The 16,790-nt window shown below is 36.0% G+C and overlaps 1 protein-coding gene across 1 annotated transcript in view; it reads right to left on the bottom strand.

Moving 5' to 3' along the window:
- The window catches only part of LOC129265219 (fibrillin-1-like), a 61,283-nt gene extending 44,743 nt beyond the window's left edge, over nucleotides 1-16,540 (bottom strand). The window contains exons 1-5 of the mRNA XM_064101486.1: nucleotides 16,516-16,540; nucleotides 6,045-6,197; nucleotides 5,104-5,172; nucleotides 3,695-3,730; nucleotides 540-710 (exon numbers count right to left, since the gene is read on the bottom strand). Of these exons, the coding sequence (XP_063957556.1) occupies nucleotides 540-710; nucleotides 3,695-3,730; nucleotides 5,104-5,172; nucleotides 6,045-6,197; nucleotides 16,516-16,540 (454 nt within the window). The remainder of the gene's footprint in view (nucleotides 1-539; nucleotides 711-3,694; nucleotides 3,731-5,103; nucleotides 5,173-6,044; nucleotides 6,198-16,515) is intronic.
- Nucleotides 16,541-16,790: the final 250 nt, after the last annotated feature.

The raw sequence follows: 16,790 nt of genomic DNA, 5'->3' as shown, positions 1-16,790 counted from the left end.
TTATCATTCAGAATATGGTATTATATTTTAGTTTTGCATTAATTTCATTGTCTCCTTTTTTCCTATTTTTCTCCTTGGTCCAGGAACGTTTTGGGGGTTCATGGCTCCCAAGCGCCGCCGCCCCCCCCCCCCCCACCCCATCTGTATGGCAGTGCTAAAAGGTAAATTTATGGTGTTGTTAGAGTATTTATCATACTCAAAATGATGTCACTCCCTCAATCAAAATATATACATGTTGTCAAAGCAGTCAATTTTTGTGTGTTTTTTTTGGGGGGGTAATGAAATGAGGAATCAATGTTTTTCCCCTTAAATTTTAAATCCATGAATTTTTTTTAGAATTTCCATTTCAAAATAATTATTCCCAATTTATGTAGCTCATACTAGATTGGAACAACGTGGTTGAAAAATATATTAGGCCTACCCCATTGACAATCAATAGATCCTTGCTTGCCCGCACACAATGTATGCACTTTCCCCACCCCCTGGGGAGCTTCCAAAATCTCTTGCAGACATGATATATATTCTAAAGCGATTCTTACCGATACACTGGCTCCCCCTTGAGCTGAGATGAAACCCCCTGCCACACTCACACCTATAAGCCCCATTCCCAGTATTAATGCACTGTCCATTGAGGCACAGTCTGGCGTTTGAGGCACACGGGTCCACATTCTGTGTTGGGCGAGGATTCCCGGAACTGACGATAGCACTGACTAAATGAGAATCATTAGGGATGTACAGGGAGAAGAGACGTCATGAGATAATTAGATCGAATTGCACTCTGATCTCAAATAAATACATCTTATGAAATTTTCATTACTAGTTTAATGATACATTATGGGATGAAATTCTTTAGTAAGCTGAGAAGCAAGCATGGTGATCAAAACAAGTATAGTCCCATTAAATGTTGTCTTACACTATATCTCTCAAAATCATATTCATAGACTTTGTTAGAAATCCTTTAAAAAATGATTGATTTCTAAAGAAAATATTGAAATTGAATATGGAAAAAGTTGGTTTTCCCATCTCAGTTACTCAATGATCACACTATGACTGTACTAAAATTCCATCCTGTAATGCATTTTAAGACATAGTTTTACACTAACGTAGACAAGGACTGTTTAGTGTCGGCAACATATTCAAAATTATTTTGCTTGTCTTTTGAAATATGAAATAAACAAAATTAGGCCTAGGATTATAATTAGATCATCTATGATCTAGTCTAAGTAACTTAGACAATCAAGCTGACATCAAACTTTAAAGTTAAACTTAAAGTTGATATGTTCTAAAAAAAAATTCTATAAGACCTTAATTTGAGTAACAGAACTAATGTTAGTTTACCTCACTCAAACTTAATTCAAACAATGAATGACTGGAATGACTAACTTTTTAACGTTACACTTATAGTTGCCCCTTATAGTTAGTTAAAGTGTTACACGGCCCCATATACCTCGCATAGCTCTTTTAATAATACTGGTAAATTGGTAATATAATCTACATTCCTCACATCTTAACCCATTAATGGGACTACAGAGTACAAGGTTCGAAACTTTCAACCATCTCTAGACAAATGTTCAGCCTAATAATGGCCCAACTCTCATAGCAATAATCTATTTACCAAAACAACTAAAGTTACAGAAATTTGGATGAATATACAAGTTACAAAACTTAAATTAATAACTTTGATTTTACCACCTGCTCCGCGAAGCCAAATTCCAAGTACCGGTCACGTCATGCTGTGTTTTTTTCAGGGTTTTTTTTCTTTTTAATTTATCAAGCAATCGCGATCGGATCCGGGTATCCGGATGCATGAACCACGCCCATCACCACGCCCACCTTAATTTAACGTTGAAAATAAAAGCGTGTTTGTTACCGAAATGATACTCATAGCCTTTGGTTTGTTATCATTTTTTATGTTTAAGGGTTTTTGTTCATCGACCGGCCAGGGGTTCATCATCACTTCATGATCCAAACAGAAGAAGGGGGAGGGGATGGTGTGGCCGAGGGGTGGTAAAACAAAGTCGAACAAAACAGATAGTAATTCAATGGGCCGATTCAACAGACTAATTAGAATTAGACCGAAGTTTTCTGTCTTTATTAGAGATTTATTTATTTATCGAGATTGAAACGAACGGAACAGAGACCGAAAACTTTGATCTAACTTTTACATGCTGATCGGCTCTTATTAATAACCACTACATTTTATCTTATGAGAGTGTGAGATCTACATAGTAATAATTATAAAGTATTATAATATGTCTTAAATAGATTTAAGTCATTCAGCATTTCCTTACTTCATCTGGATAGCTACGTCTTCAGATAGAAAAGAAGGCAGAAAATATAAAATAATGTTCTTCACAAGTAAAATATACCATGCTGAACTAAATGAATATAAAAGTGCCGATGGAATATGACAGTTTTTTATATATAAATAAACATGATAAAAAGCCAATGGCAAGAAAGAGACAGGTGCTGGTGAGTATGAGCGACAGAGCATAAAAGAGAAGAGATGTAGAGAGAAATGCGTGCAAATGAGTGTGACAATTATTGTATACTAATCAATTCAGCCATGCTGACAATGAATGCGTTAGTATGAAAAAGGAGTGCAAACCAGACATTCAAATATAAGAAATATATATTATATATTTTAAATCGTGATAGAGCAAACATCGGGATCATAATTCTCTCCATATTGTGTGAATCAGGTTTTATTTAATGTTCCTTGTACTTCATTTAAAAATTTTGACAATATGTGATCTGCTTGCAACAGTGATAAAAATAAGAGACCATAATTCATTCAGTACAGTTATCATAATTGTGAATAACTTCTTTTAAGAATCACGTCGGGACATTATTACATGGATATGAGAGAGCTTATAATACTCTATATTGCATGCCTTTTTAATTAAAAACCGAATAACTTTGAAACCTTGGATATTTGAATTTAAGACTTCAATATTAAATCTAATCATTTGAGATTTAAAAATACACCTATAGGATTTAAAATGAAATCCAGAGTTCAACTGATCATTATTCTCCGCCGATCTGGATTTTTTTTTTATCCATATAGACCTAGCCCCTCATCAGTCTCCTCCAAAACGTTATGCATTTACTGTACGATTAATCTTGAGATTGAGATTTGGTAATAAATTCAATTCAGATCTTAAGTTCATAATGGCACAGGTATTTTCATGGCTGTTTAATCTCAAAGGGTAAATATATTTAGGATTTATTCACTGGTTTTATCACACTATTCAGTTTACGTTTTTTTTAGTTTTTTGTTTAGAGGGGGGCTTTTTTATTCTTTTCTACGACTTATTCCGAGACCTGACCACGGAGGATTGTTACTGGGGTGATAAGCATTGTCACAGCACCCCCCCCCCCCCCCCCCCCAGTAACAATACATAATCATCCATGGCCAGGTCCATGAACTTAATTTAGAGTTACGATTTAGCAATACGCACTTGGCAAAATTATGCATCAAAATTACATTCATTGGTATACCCCAGCATATTCGTGTAACACAGATGAGAGCAGTAACAATTGCATAGCATACTAGCATAATATATACACATCAAATGCATAAACAAACAAGGATAATTCAATTAACTGGAAAAAAAACCACCGGAACTCACGGCAACCCTGGATATTACATGACGCCACAGCACCCCAAACAATTTTGTTTTAAACAACTCACGATGCAATACTGGTCGCCTGCCACGCGATGTGTGTGCTATATACAGTGTGCAGTGTGCATAATTTTGATAATCAAGGCAATAAAACAAATAATCTCACGGTCATTTCAATTTCAATAAGTATCACAAAGAGCCAGCATTCACCTACTTCTAAATTCACGTTTGATTATAATGGTTATAATAACGAATTCAATCAATAAAATTCAGGAATATAAGCAAGGATGATTAATTAGCGATCAATCCAAAGAGAAGCCATTATTGTTGACACATTGACGTCAAAAAGCAAAACCTTGGTTGAAGGCTGATTAACAAAATAAAAGATATGAAATTGTTTAAAATCAGATATATAAAATGATTAAACAACGGATTTATCACGGTAATCACCCCCTTCACATTTGAAACAACTTTGACATTAATTTGCCTTAATGCTTCCTCCGTTTACAGGGTCAAGTATACACGTAGAGCCCTGATATCATAAAAATACACTTCTAATATAATATTGTCCTTCAGAGGAGTTAATTGTCTCTAATTGGACCTATGTTTCAGACGCCATATATAATTGAATGAACGATTAAGTATTGTGATATATAGCTTATTTAATCTGTTTACCTCGTTATTCAATCAAATTTAATCGAAATGGCTCTCCATTAATCAATTTATTATGACATCATTGTATTGATGATAACACTCTTTACGTCATTGTTCACATTTTTATCAATAACTAAAATGCAGAAATATTTCTTTAAGATGATGCCGTGAAAGGGAAACAATGAAAAATAAAAAAACACTCTTCATTTCAATGTATTCTACAGTTTATCAACAATCACTATACTTATGCAATATTATTTAAGTGAGATGTGCAACAAAAGAAAAACATACTGTATACACGAACAGTGCGATACACCTATTCTTAGGGGAGAGGATAATTTGGTAGCCAGTTTTGTTTACTTAACCTACGACCAAAAGAGAAAGTATATTTTGCACACTGTATTTGTCACTATCGATGTCAAATCTTAATAATTGGGTAAAAAATGGTATTATGTAACTTTATTTAATTTTTGCATGGAGCGCTCAGACTGAATGTTAGTGGGGTTTTTATTATTTTATTCTATTTATACATTTTTTTCGACTGCGCCTTGGTACTTCCAATACCTCAACTGCTGAGATATGGATGAAAGTCATTCTTTGATGATTTGCACATCTGGTTATCTAGTTAATGAAATAATAATAGAGGATGTGTTAATCTCAGTTTGGAAAACTTATAGAAAATGAGGATGGCGGGTGAAATTGGAGGTGGATTTTAGGGTGCGATTTTGTTGTTGTTGTTGTCAAGTTTGGTTTAATTTCGAGAGGAATGGAGATGGTGTGGAGGCTTATTTGTGAGTTGGAAACCAGAAGGGGTGTGTCCTACCGTGATTATATCCGTTGGACGGCTTATAATGGTACCCTGTACCTTGTGGGCACATAGCACGGAACTCAGCTGCAAGAAAAGAAGAAACATAGAAACATAAGGAATTATATGCCTAATAAAAAAAATCATATACATTTGATTTTATGAATACAAGAAAAACCCAATAATTAATTTCGAGTAATTCGAGAAAAAAAATTCCGTACACTTTTTCATTTTTTTTAAATTCATTTTGGGCACACTTGGCCGGAATTCTGGGATATAGATTACACACAATATGGGTTCATGTATGAGCAACAATGGCTTATGAATAAGTAAATTTGGCCAAGAGATGTTATGTTGCATCTGTATAGTCAGCAAGTTATAAAGAAAAAATAATGAAGAAAGTACAATTAAATACTTTGAAACCTTGACATGTATAATAAGCGACAAAATGAAACATTGCTGTTATTGTAGTTCTTTTTCACTTCAAACATGGCCTACAAAGTAAATATAAGAAAGCATCAATAAAGATTATTCCGGAACGATGGAAACTGCACATGATTGTTTGCTATCAACGATCAAGATAATCATATCGGCAGTGGCAGCACTGGATTTTTATACGTGCAGGTCACCGGGGGGGGGGGTAGAAAAATATTGTAGCAGGGGTGGATAAGGCAAAAAAATATGGAGGGGGGCTGGGCCGGTGGGGGTTCTTACTGGAGGCATTTGTCCCAGGTCCAGACATATTTACTGAAATGGATGATCTATACAAGTCTATCTATTATGTACATGTATATCAATTACTTCTTGTTTTTTATTATAATTATTCGATTGCGAAGTTTGTGAATACTGATGCCACTGTAAGAAACGAATAAAAAGACATCTTAAAACAAAATGACCCACCCCCCTCCTTCTCGATCCCCCGCTGTATAAGGGCAATAACCGACAACTTTTGAACTCACAAGAGCCGTGTTGTGGACATCGTTCGCATGAAGAACCCCATGCAGCTCCTAGACTACAACAACATTGCATCTGAGTGGTAGGCATCCGAGATCCACTGCCTCCGTAACATTGTCCATTGATTACCCGGGTGTAGCACATCTGTTTCACGGAAACTGCAACAAAAAATTATTGTCACTTTCAAAGTAAATACATTTGATATACAATTAACAACAGCAACGATGATGATGCAACGATAATGATGTTGTAGTGATGATGATGATGTTGATGAGGATGATGGTGGTGATGATGATGATGATGGAGGCGGTGGTGGTGGTGATGATGATGAAAGGTGCAGTAGATTAACATGATCTATAATTTAACGTATTGATTGTGTACAAAAGAGGTACATGCATAGGCGGCGGAAATGGGGGGGGGGGGCGGGGGGTCATGTCCCCGCTAATTTTGAGGTGGGGGGACGGTCCCCCCTAAAATTTTGGTTGATAACTTTTTTTTTTTTTGCTTGTCAACAATTTTTGGCTGTCACCCCCCCCCCCCCCATTAAAATTTTGGTTGGTTACCTTTTTTTTTTTTTTGCTTATCAATTTTTTTTTATCTGTGTCCATCCCAAAATTTCAGTTGGCCCCCCTAAATTTTTGGGCTTCCGCCGCCAATGGGTACATGACTTGTAGCTCTCATAGCATTCTTGATTGCCAAGTACAGAATCGACTACCACCAGTCGTATCAATGTCGCTTTTACGGGTGAACCATGAAGTGGCCCCCAAGGGGCTCGGGGTAGTCTGTCGGCTCTGTCCCTCTAATCTTCAGATGTTATTGTTGTCTGCTCATGAAACAACCAGACCAAGTCATGGCAGTAAATGGCTGCACGCATGCTTGGCTGTGACTACTGACAGACTACAGCCGTCCCCATGGGTTTTCTTTTTCTAATCGTTATTGTTGTATATTCTTAATTTTCATGATGATCATATCACATGTTCTTTCATTCTATAACTGATAATCGCACAAGCATGAAGATGAATATACTGCGTGCATTTCCCTCTTATCCTTTTAGACCTCAACTAATAATAATAATTTAAAAATTCAATTATATCAATTTGGTGAAGTCAAGAGGGGTGGTCTGTAGACAATAGAGACAAGTCTTTCACCACATTCAAATAATCGTTTTGCCCTATTAGTATCTTCTAGATCAGATGGTTCCAAAAAATGCCGCAAAAAATATGGAAACATGTTTTCTCAACGCCACACGTTGATAGCCAAAATAATATTTCCATGTATAAGAGACGAAGTTTGCAGTACACATTACGTGTGTAATTTCTGGGGGCGTTTCATAAAGACTCATTAGATATTTCACCTTGACAGTTACCAGAGTAACACCTGTCACGTGACCAATCAAAAATCAAGGAAAGTTTTCAGATACGAGACATTATTTGTCAGCCGAAAAAAGTTGATGAAATTCTCTAAAACTCAAATCCAGAATCTGAACATGATGTGACCACTTGCAGGGGTCGCGGAACCTACTGACACCCCTCCCCCTATACAGACACACACACACGCACACACACACTTTTTTTTAAACAATGTTTAAAAACGTAAAAATTGCATGGTCATCGACCCCACTTTCAAAATCGTTGCGTGGTTGATGATTTGTGATAGGAGATGCATTCCCTACGGCTTCTCTTTCCTCTCTTCAATCTTCCACACTCTCTCTCTATCCAAACTCCTTCTCTTTCTCTCTCTCTCTCTCTCTCTCTCTCTAATTTATGTAATAATCAGATCGCAGGATTTCAGTATAGCTTTTAACTGTTATTGCCAATGTTACTATAACAAGTTTTACAAAAAAACGGGTCCCGATATATATTCTCTTTGTCTACACACAAACACTCCACACAACCTCTCCTTCGTCCGTCATCCTCCAATCTCGCTCCATCCCCTACTACACTCTCTTTCCCTCTCGCAGCGTTTTGCTGCGCCCCCCCCCCCCCCACCTCCACAAAAAGTAAAAAATAAAGAGTCGGAATTTCGCCTCAAGTATTCCATATGTATTCAATAAAGTAACATGCCAATTCCCAATATTGATATCAATCGTAGCGAAAGTCCCTTTAAAAGCCACCGACCTGGCGAGTTGATTCTGATTTGAACGGAAGCGAACGAGGGAGCTGATTCACAGTGTTACTAATCACTATGTTCACACCTCATTCTGTCTTACTCCCTCCAATTACACGTCATCCTAAAACAAGGGTCATTACCATGGACTTACAAGAGGGAAAAGGAACATGAGAGAAAAATGTGCTATCGGTATAGAGGTGGGGCATGTAGGTTATTAAGAAGGGCGTGGACATGGTGGAAACAACAGTAGGGAGAATCCTTGCAAAGAAAATAACAGCAAGCCATTTCTATTCCCACATCTAAGAAAATGATTTAAACAGTCATTCACTCTTCTAAAAATCGAAGGGTTGCAGATAGTTGTATTCAATGAAACGCAAAGGTTTCTACAATCGCATGCAAAAATTTTTTTTTATTGGGGACTATAGGAGGACAATGTACGAAAAGTTAGAATTTCATGTTTCGAAACACTTTTGGCCATTTTAAAAATTTAAATAGGATAATCATGCAATAAAAACTGCACATGAGTATGGAATGCCAACTGTGCTATTATCCGTATGTCACGTACAATCTTTATTTATTTTATTTTTATTTTTTTGTAATTTTTTAAAAATAGATTAGTCATCGATTTTGAACTGATGGCCTTTTTTCTTTTCTTCTTTTTTGGGTCAAAAAATTGCCCATGCCCCCCTCCCCCACCTCAAGTCTTAAGTCCTAAATCCGTCCCAGTCGAGTTTGTTGTTAACATTATACACATCCTCGCTGTAGGAGAGACACCGTGTTACCCCCACGGTGTTCGAACGTCTTCCTTGACAAGCATCTCCACGCAGTCTGGCAAGGAAATGAGAATACCCTCGCGAGTCGGGATGATAGTTTCATTTGATGATATCATCATTAGTCGGGAATTTGTCTTCTTGTTTTATTCTCCTGCAGTCGATGGAGTGGTATTTAGAAATCTAATGACGTCTGCAAACCCGCATCATGGTCGAAAAATATAACCAAGAATCCATGTACACGTCATCGACCTGTACAGATGATTGATCCGGCAGTAGACCTTGATGCTACAGAAAAACAAACGAGGCCGGCTCCAGATCGACCGACGGTATGTCACTGGAAATAAATGTAGTGCATTTGGTCGGCCTGGAGCCGGTCTTGTCGGTGTAACTGTATACTTTCACTCCAACGTGAAAACAATTGGACCGAGGAGCGACAGGATCAACTGAAAACTATTCCCTTTGAGTCATGTTTGGTCAGACAATGCTGTCTTCATACCTACATAATACCTTCGGTATTCCACCTGTATGTTCTGGACTAACCGAAGACCAATGATGAAGTCATTTTTCAAAACTAGTAGGTTTTTCATAGAGATTTGTCAGGTGACCCACACCCCATACGTAAAGAACGGCCACTATTACCACCCTGACCATTGGTCTTAGCCCTTGTGACTCCAATACCCGCATGACCTACGTAACCTTCGACTTCTGTCCCGGCGTCCGTCCGTTCTCGCTATAACTAAAGAGTCGTTTGATGGATTGATTAAAATTTGATGCAGGTATGCATATAAATTTACCGATGATCTTATACGTATTTGGAGTCTCTAAGTAAAAGGTCGAAGGACGGACAACAAGAAAAAATAGAGCCAGGACTGAGGATAACAAATTACACATTCTTAGTAGGGTCCATGCTGCTAGGGTACACTGTTTGGTGGTAAGCAGCAAAAGGACCGAAGTCTTATGGAGGACCTGGGAAGCCTTTCATCGATGTGTTTTGATCAGTTGTCAGCTCAGATAACTTTCCTTGCTTTTGATTGGCTGAGACGCACAGGTGTTGGACTGTTACTTTGCTAATTGTCGGATGAAAGAAGAAGTGCCAAGCTACGTCTTAACAATGGTTTATTTTCACATGTCCTGTGAAAAAAACAGGCTACCAGATACCTAAAAAAGTACCGTACTTCAAGGACAAATAAATGGGTTTTATGCGGGGTTGATGATCCAAACACAAATGTGACTACAAGAAGTGCATCCTGCTCGAAACCAGCCAAACTATTTTGTTTAGAACCAAATTGCCAGACATGGCAATTCACCCAGAGGAAAACGACGGAACTACACCGTAACTCTACCTTGAATGATGCGCATCTCTCTCTCCGGGGGTCACATCTCATATAGTTCGCCGCCGGCTACGAACATGTTTGAAGGAAGAAGAAAATGGGTTTGCCTGCCTCCCAAGTGATGAAATACTTCTTGCCTTGTAATAATTACTACGTCATAATGTCACAGTCACACCAATGGAACTAACTTAAAAACCGGACAATGGGATGTCACTGAAAATAATATTAGCTTTTGATCGGTCTGGGGTGGGTTTTGTTTGTGTAGCTGCGACATAACGCACGTGTAACAAGGACAGTGTCTTTTTCACTTTATTTTTCTTCTTTACACAAGCGATTGTCTACTGTCATGTTTATTGAGCATCGATTGCTTCTGGCGTTTCAAAGGATTGTGAGATATGACATGAAGCAAGTTAAGAATTTTTTTATAGAACACAGTCGAGAGCTTAAGAAAAATGCGTTTCAGGGGGTGACGTGGGTATCGTGACGGGAACTTGTTCGATAGTGTAAGGGGCAGACAGCCTTGATAAGAGATGGAGACAGGAGTTGGTAGATGTAAAATAGTTATTGAACTTAGAAAAGACAGGAACCAGTACAAAGGTGTCCCCTCCAATTTCAATCCATGCCGGTATATGTGAGATAATTCTTCAAGTTTGGCAGTCCTTTGCATTTATAGGGTGGTGCCATGCGTCATCGCAAGATTTAACAAGACAACATCCAAGGTACCTCATTAGAAGTTTTGAGTTTTTGGTGAAGTTTAACACGGGAAATTCTTGATGGTTAATTTGGTATCAAAATAAAATAGAAGGACCTATTAGCAACTAAAATAACAACATAAAGAGCTCGAATTTCCTCTAAATACAAGTTTCACATGTTTGTTATAACTACCCTGCTTTGATTCCATCGTTTAATCTAAAAAATTAAAGAGATTACCGTCCTATATCTCACTTCTCTGAACGTGCTCCGCAGCACTTGACAACGCATTAAAAATATTCCGCATATTTGACAACTCTATGGATGTACGTGTTCATAAGTCAATCTAAATATTGACGGATAATTGGAAGATAATGAGAAACATCTGGGGGTAGCCATCCCTCTATTAAAATGGCATTGGCCTTTGACTTGGTAATAAAGATAGAATTAGAAGAGGACGCCATGAGAGCGAGAGATAAATAAAAAGAGGTCCGATCGGATCGAGTTTGACCATCACCTATTATTAACACGGCGAGAAAGTCTGATTTTTATTTTGTTTAGTTATCACGGGCGTAAAGATTGGGTGCATGGGGCACTTGACCACCTCCCCCAAATGATAATAATGACAAAATACAAATGAATGAATGAATAAATCAATCAATAATAAATAAATAAGTTAATGACTGAATAAATAAATAAATAAACAAATAAATAAATAAATAAACAAATAAATAGATAAATCAATCTATCAATAAATAACAGTGGAAATAAATCAACAGATTAAATAAAATAAAAATAAAAAAGGAGAAAGGAAGAAAAAAAAGAAGAGAACGGGTGAAATATGATATCATTTTTTGGAATATTATGTCAAAATCTTGATTTTCCTTTCAAAATGACCAAAACAAATTTACCCGCTCGCGACTTTTTTTCCCATATGCCATTATTTGCCACCTAAAATATTTTTGCTCATTATGCCACTGGTTTGAATGGTATAGCTCCTGTCTGTACGCTATATTCAATCCATTCAATCCATTCAATCCATCTTCTATTTTCTCTCGACCTCGATCTACATTTTCTTCTGCACAATGTACCCAATTTTGTCTTATTCTAATACTTTGTATATCTCCCACCCACTGACACATCCATTTGTAGGTTTTTATATTTCTTTAATTTCGATTCAGCTGACGTGTATTGAACTAAGAGGGGAGACATGGATGCATGGGTATATCTGAAAGGGAGCCACATTTTTTTCTTCTGATAATGAAGGAAAGTATATATGAGTAAAAGGTCGCCGTCATTTTCCGAAACATCCCTCCAAATATTTCTGACAAGTACCCCTAAAAAGTCATCAAAATTTTGCCGGGGGCACCCATCCCACCCCCCTCCCCGACCCTGCACGCTATAGCTCATGGATGGCAACTGAAGAATAATGAAGAATTCGAACTAAAAATTGCCCGAGACCACATTCTACTCTCAATTCCCTGATATAATGAAACGCCCGATATACAATATTTGCGAAACTTCATACGAAAGAGATGTTATCATTTTCTAGCTGTAGAGATGATCAGAGAGAGTATATAATGGAAACCTACAAATATACTTGATAATATATTTCGTTCCCTGCATGATATCTGTTATCGGGAACACAAGCTCCCTCGCTCACGGCCAGTCTGGTTTAGTTGTAAATTGATAATTTCCGCCATTCGCCGTTCCCAATCAAACACGAAAATTAAAAGAAGCGACTATCAGATAACTGATGTGTACGAAAACAAATAAATGAATTTGTTTTAAAAATAATGCCCCGCCTCCGTAGCTTTGACTGAGTTTTAATTGAATTACCTGAAAACTGTGAACTTGGAACGGACATTTTCCCGGAAGAACAGAACGGGACACTTGCATTTTTCCATGAATCCTTATCCTTCAGTATAATTAATTGCACGTCCTCACGATAAAACAAAATGGTGCTGAAAATATAAAACTTGTTTATAAAAGCAGCATTAACCGATCCCTGACCTTGACCAACTCGAACTTCCCAAACATGGTTTTCACGTATTACGTCAATATCGATTGCTTCATTAATGATGTCAGTTTTATCTAATGAAGGCTTAAGTGATGGGGAGGACGAATAAAGGCAGAGGCAGGGTCTCAGATTACTTGTGATAACAGCGACAGCTATATATAGTAGCATTGTGATGTGGGGCTTTGTCTAACTAATCAATAATAGGCCGATGGCCATTTTCTTGTAATCCAAACGAAATTGAATGAATGAATCCCTTAAGTCTTGATGACGTATTTAAGTGCATGGGTGGAATATTCGTATTCAAGTTCAACCCTATATAGGAAGAGTAAGCGTGCCTGGGATCATTTTTAATGGGATATAGGGGTTTGGCTTTCAAAAAAAGATTGGGTATAATTTTAACCAGCACGAGGGTAATTATGTGTCCTACCAATTTTGGGCAGTATTTTAACCAATGCGGGAAGCGTATTGTCCAGTAAGGTTAAAAACAAGCAGCAATTATACTTTAGAATGGGCAAAGAGGGGTTTTCATCGGACTATTTTCGTATGCAAACAGCAGAACATGCGCAAGGAATATAACCTTGTAATCGACAAACATGAATGTTCCTGAGTGTGTTTCCATCGGGCGAGGAAGATTATTTTGGGAGAAAAACGAAATCATTCAATTATATGAAATCATTAAACATGGATGTTCTAAAGCGTGGGAGGGGGGTTTGTTTGGGAAGATTGATATAAAACGCAAAATTATAATTAAAAATGCCACAGGCTTCATTGCTTAAATCATCAACTAATAACATTATAACCGATTCTAACTAAATCTCAATATTGTACATCAAAATCAATACTAATTCTACTTATACTGTTGCAGAAAATTTCGATCATTTTCAATGAACATATTTACACTATTTACAAGAAAAAAATATCGTAATTATTCACAAAATCTTTATATAGAATTATTTGTTTTCAGGCAGTATTTTACCATACCTAATTAATTATAATCTTCCAGTAGCATTAATTTTAACGATTTGCTAAATATCTTACGACTGGGGGTGTTTCTAACATTACTTGGCAGAAGATTCCATAAAGTAGGACCAGAAAATGAAATTGATTGTTTTCCCAAATTGGTATTATTTTTGTCAAGATTAACATTTCGCTTTTCTCTATTTCTTGTATTGTAAGGATGGTTTATAAATGAAAAATAATCAATAAAACTATGCGGCAACCGATTATTAATTAAATCGTGCATAAATACTCCTATCAAATATTGGTATTGTTTGAAAATATCGAGAATATTTAGATCATAAAATAAAGGAGCAGAGTGATAAGTATGATGGTTGAACGTCATTATTCTAGCTATTCGTTTTTGAAGTAATAATATAGGGTTCAGGGTTGTTTTGCACGTCCCACCCCATACTTCCAGACCATACGTTATATGTGGTAAAATAAATGAGTTGTATAACATAACTAAGATTCTCTTTGTTACATAATTCCTCAATCTATAAAGTATTCCAATTTTTTTGCTTAGCACATTGCAGACAATGTCAACCTGTTTCTTCCATGTAAGGTTTTTGTCGATACATATACCAAGAAATAATGTTGATTCAACACACTCTAATAAAGTTCCTTTCAGTGACAATTGTCCTGATATCATAATATTTTTTCGTCTATTTTTAAACAACATATATTTAGTTTTCGTAACATTGATTGTCAATTTGTTGGCATTGCACCATGCTATTATATTGTTTAAATTGAGACTAATTTCTGATAAATCAATATGTTGTTCATCACAATTGAAAGTATGAAATAAATTTGAGTCATCCGCAAAAAGACGGAAATTGAAATAATTTGATGAGTTTGCCAGATCGTTTATATACAACAAGAACATAGTAGGACCCAAAACGGATCCTTGTGGAATACCGCATGAAATCGACCTGTATTCGGAATTTACACCATCATAATTAACAAATTGCTTTCTGTTTCGTAAATAATCATTAAACCATTCTACTGCCTTACCACGAATGCCATAGTGTTCTAGTTTCTTAATGAGAATAGAATGATTAATTGTATCAAAAGCTTTAGCAAAATCGATGAATATTCCTACTGTCACCTTTCCTTCATCGGTATATCTTGTAATTTGATTAATCAGATTTATCAGGGAAAGTTTCGTACTGTATCCATTTCTAAAACCATATTGGTGTTTATACAATATTTCATTCTTTTCTATGAATTTCATCAATCGTACATTCACTAGTTTTTCAAATATTTTGCTAATCGCGGGTAAAATCGATATTGGTCTATAATTTCCAGGTAATTCTTTATCTCCCTTTTTGAAAACTGGTATAACTCTTGCAACTTTTAATTTATCTGGAAAAATGCCTGTGGTAAATGATAGATTGAATATATGCGAAAGAGGTTTGCTAATGCAATTCATAGCATATTTCAACAGTCGAACTGATATGTCATCATAGCCACTTGCTTTAGATTGATCAAGAGTGTATAACATTTCTTTAACTTCTGAACTTGTTATTGGCAGGAAGAAAAATGTTTGACTAATGTATGGACCCATGAACTCTCGGTAATTAACATTTGGCTGCTCAATTTTCTCAGCTAGATTTTTCCCAATAGTAGAGAAATAATTGTTGAGTGAATTTGCTATATCAATAGATGAAGTAATTTCGGAAGGTTCATTTTCTTGGTTAACAACTAATTTGTTAATTTTTGAATTCAGATTCGAGCCACTATTTTTATTCAAAAGTTCATTGATATGATTCCAAGTTTTCTTTGAATCTTTTTTGTCTGCCTCAAACTTATGTTCATAATGCATTTGCTTTGCTTTCCTTAAGACGGCTGTTAACTGATTTCTGTATTTTTTATATTTACTCAAACAATCTTTATTATAATTTGATTTTATAACTTGAGAAAAAAGTCTGTGCTTTGTCGATATTGAACGCTTAATACACCGTGTTATCCAGGGTTTATTTTTCTTTTTCTGTTTAACACATTTTGTCTCAATAGGAGCATGTTTATTACAAACAAATAAGAACTGTCTTTGGAAAATATTATAAGCTTCATTAGGATCCATACATTCTAAAACGCTTTCCCAAAAATTAGTAGTAACATGTAGATCATTACAAAATGAATCTATTGAAAAATTATGAAAGTTTCTCCGTGTTACACTATTTTTTCTTTGTTTAACACACTTGAAGTTCTTAAAAACGGAGTAAACTGGGAGATGGTCAGAAATATCTACTTCAATACACCCTGCTTGAATAGGATAGGCATATATATTAGTATAAAAATGGTCAATGAGAGATATGCTAGAACTTGTTATTCTTGTTGGACTTGTTATCAACTGACGTAAGCCATAACATTCTGTCATGTGAATAAAATCACGACAACTTTCAGTTGGAGATAAAAGATTTATATTGAAATCTCCTACAATAATGCAATGGTTTCTGTCTAGATTCAAGTTATGCAATTGCTCGTTGAGATCAAGACTAAATTCTTCAAAGTTACTGTCTGGTTTTCTATAAATTACCCCAAATATGATACTCACATCCTGAATGAGAATTTTCAGCCATAATGATTCAGCATTGTGCAAGGACAAATTAGGCATTCGTTTGTAATTAAGTCCTGAATGAATATAAGCACCAACTCCTCCTCCTCTTGTAGTATTTCTACATTGTAATTCAAGATTATACCCTGGCATTAAAAAATGATTTACGTCTTTAACATTCCAAACTTCTGATAATGCGACTATATCAAAAAATGATTTCAATTCATCTTCATATACTTCTTTCAACATTTCAAAATTGCGATTCAAAGATCTCA

This window comes from Lytechinus pictus, chromosome 7, assembly GCF_037042905.1.
Source record: "Lytechinus pictus isolate F3 Inbred chromosome 7, Lp3.0, whole genome shotgun sequence".
Classification (NCBI taxonomy): Eukaryota; Metazoa; Echinodermata; class Echinoidea; order Temnopleuroida; family Toxopneustidae; genus Lytechinus; species Lytechinus pictus.
This window is presented reverse-complemented; position numbering and strand designations above follow the sequence as displayed.